The sequence below is a fragment of the Chlorella variabilis genome (genome assembly GCF_000147415.1).
Source record: "Chlorella variabilis unplaced genomic scaffold CHLNCscaffold_23, whole genome shotgun sequence".
Lineage (NCBI taxonomy): Eukaryota > Viridiplantae > Chlorophyta > Trebouxiophyceae > Chlorellales > Chlorellaceae > Chlorella > Chlorella variabilis.
Genome location: NW_005435065.1, coordinates 577,103 through 577,894, shown reverse-complemented (window position 1 = coordinate 577,894; position 792 = coordinate 577,103). Strand labels below are relative to the sequence as shown.

Here is a 792-nt window from a genome sequence, read left to right as displayed (position 1 = left end):
CGTGGCGGCCAGGGGGGTGTGGGTCAGGGCAGCGTCGGGGGCAGGCGGGCAGGCGTCAGGCGGGCGGGGGCCAGGCGGCGCCACTCACGACCCCAGGAAGGTGTTGGCGGTGCGCACGACAAAGGAGGAGACGGCGCAGGCGGCGGGGCTGGACTTGAACAGCACCTCGATGCCTCGCTCCTCCACCAGGCCGGCCAGGATCTGGGGGGAGGGGAGGAGGAAAGCACGCGTGTGTGCGCGTGGGTGGGCCTCGTATGCGTGGCGGCTGCCAGCCAGCACAGCAGCCAGCAACAGCCAGCCAGCCGGCAACAGCCGCAACAGCCAGCGCAGCGGCCAGCCCGCAGCCCTGTCCCTCACTCTCTCAGCAGCCAACCACGCCGGCGGCCAAGCACAGGGGCAGGCAAGCAGGGCGGCGGCGCGGCCGGCTGGCGCCCCGCGCCCTGACAAGGCAGCCAGGGAGAGGTGGGGTGGGGGCGGGGCGCACCTGGTACCGCAGGTTGGAGGAGGATGCCATGTAGGATCCGTAGGCGGCGCTCATGACCAGCACGTCCTGCACCCACGCATGTGTGTGTGTGTGTGTGTGTGTAGGTCAACAGGTTATTGGCAGGTGGTGTGGGCAGGCTGCAGCAGGGCCCCGCCATGGCCCGGCCCACCCCCCTTCCCGACCCCCTGCCCTCCCAACCCCACGCCTGCCCGGCTGCACGCAAGCAGCGGCAGCACCGCCCAGGCGGCCCCGCCAGCCTCCCCCCAACATCCCCCCACACACAACACACGCAGCTCCCATGCAACTCT

General features: G+C 71.7%; 1 protein-coding gene across 1 annotated transcript in view; it reads right to left on the bottom strand.

Moving 5' to 3' along the window:
* The window catches only part of CHLNCDRAFT_139161 (hypothetical protein), a gene marked incomplete at both ends in the record, with an annotated part of 3,526 nt that overhangs the window by 564 nt on the left and 2,170 nt on the right, over positions 1 to 792 (bottom strand). Inside the window, 2 exons of the mRNA XM_005844297.1 lie at positions 118 to 201; positions 485 to 550. Coding sequence (XP_005844359.1) covers positions 118 to 201; positions 485 to 550 — 150 coding nt within the window. The remainder of the gene's footprint in view (positions 1 to 117; positions 202 to 484; positions 551 to 792) is intronic.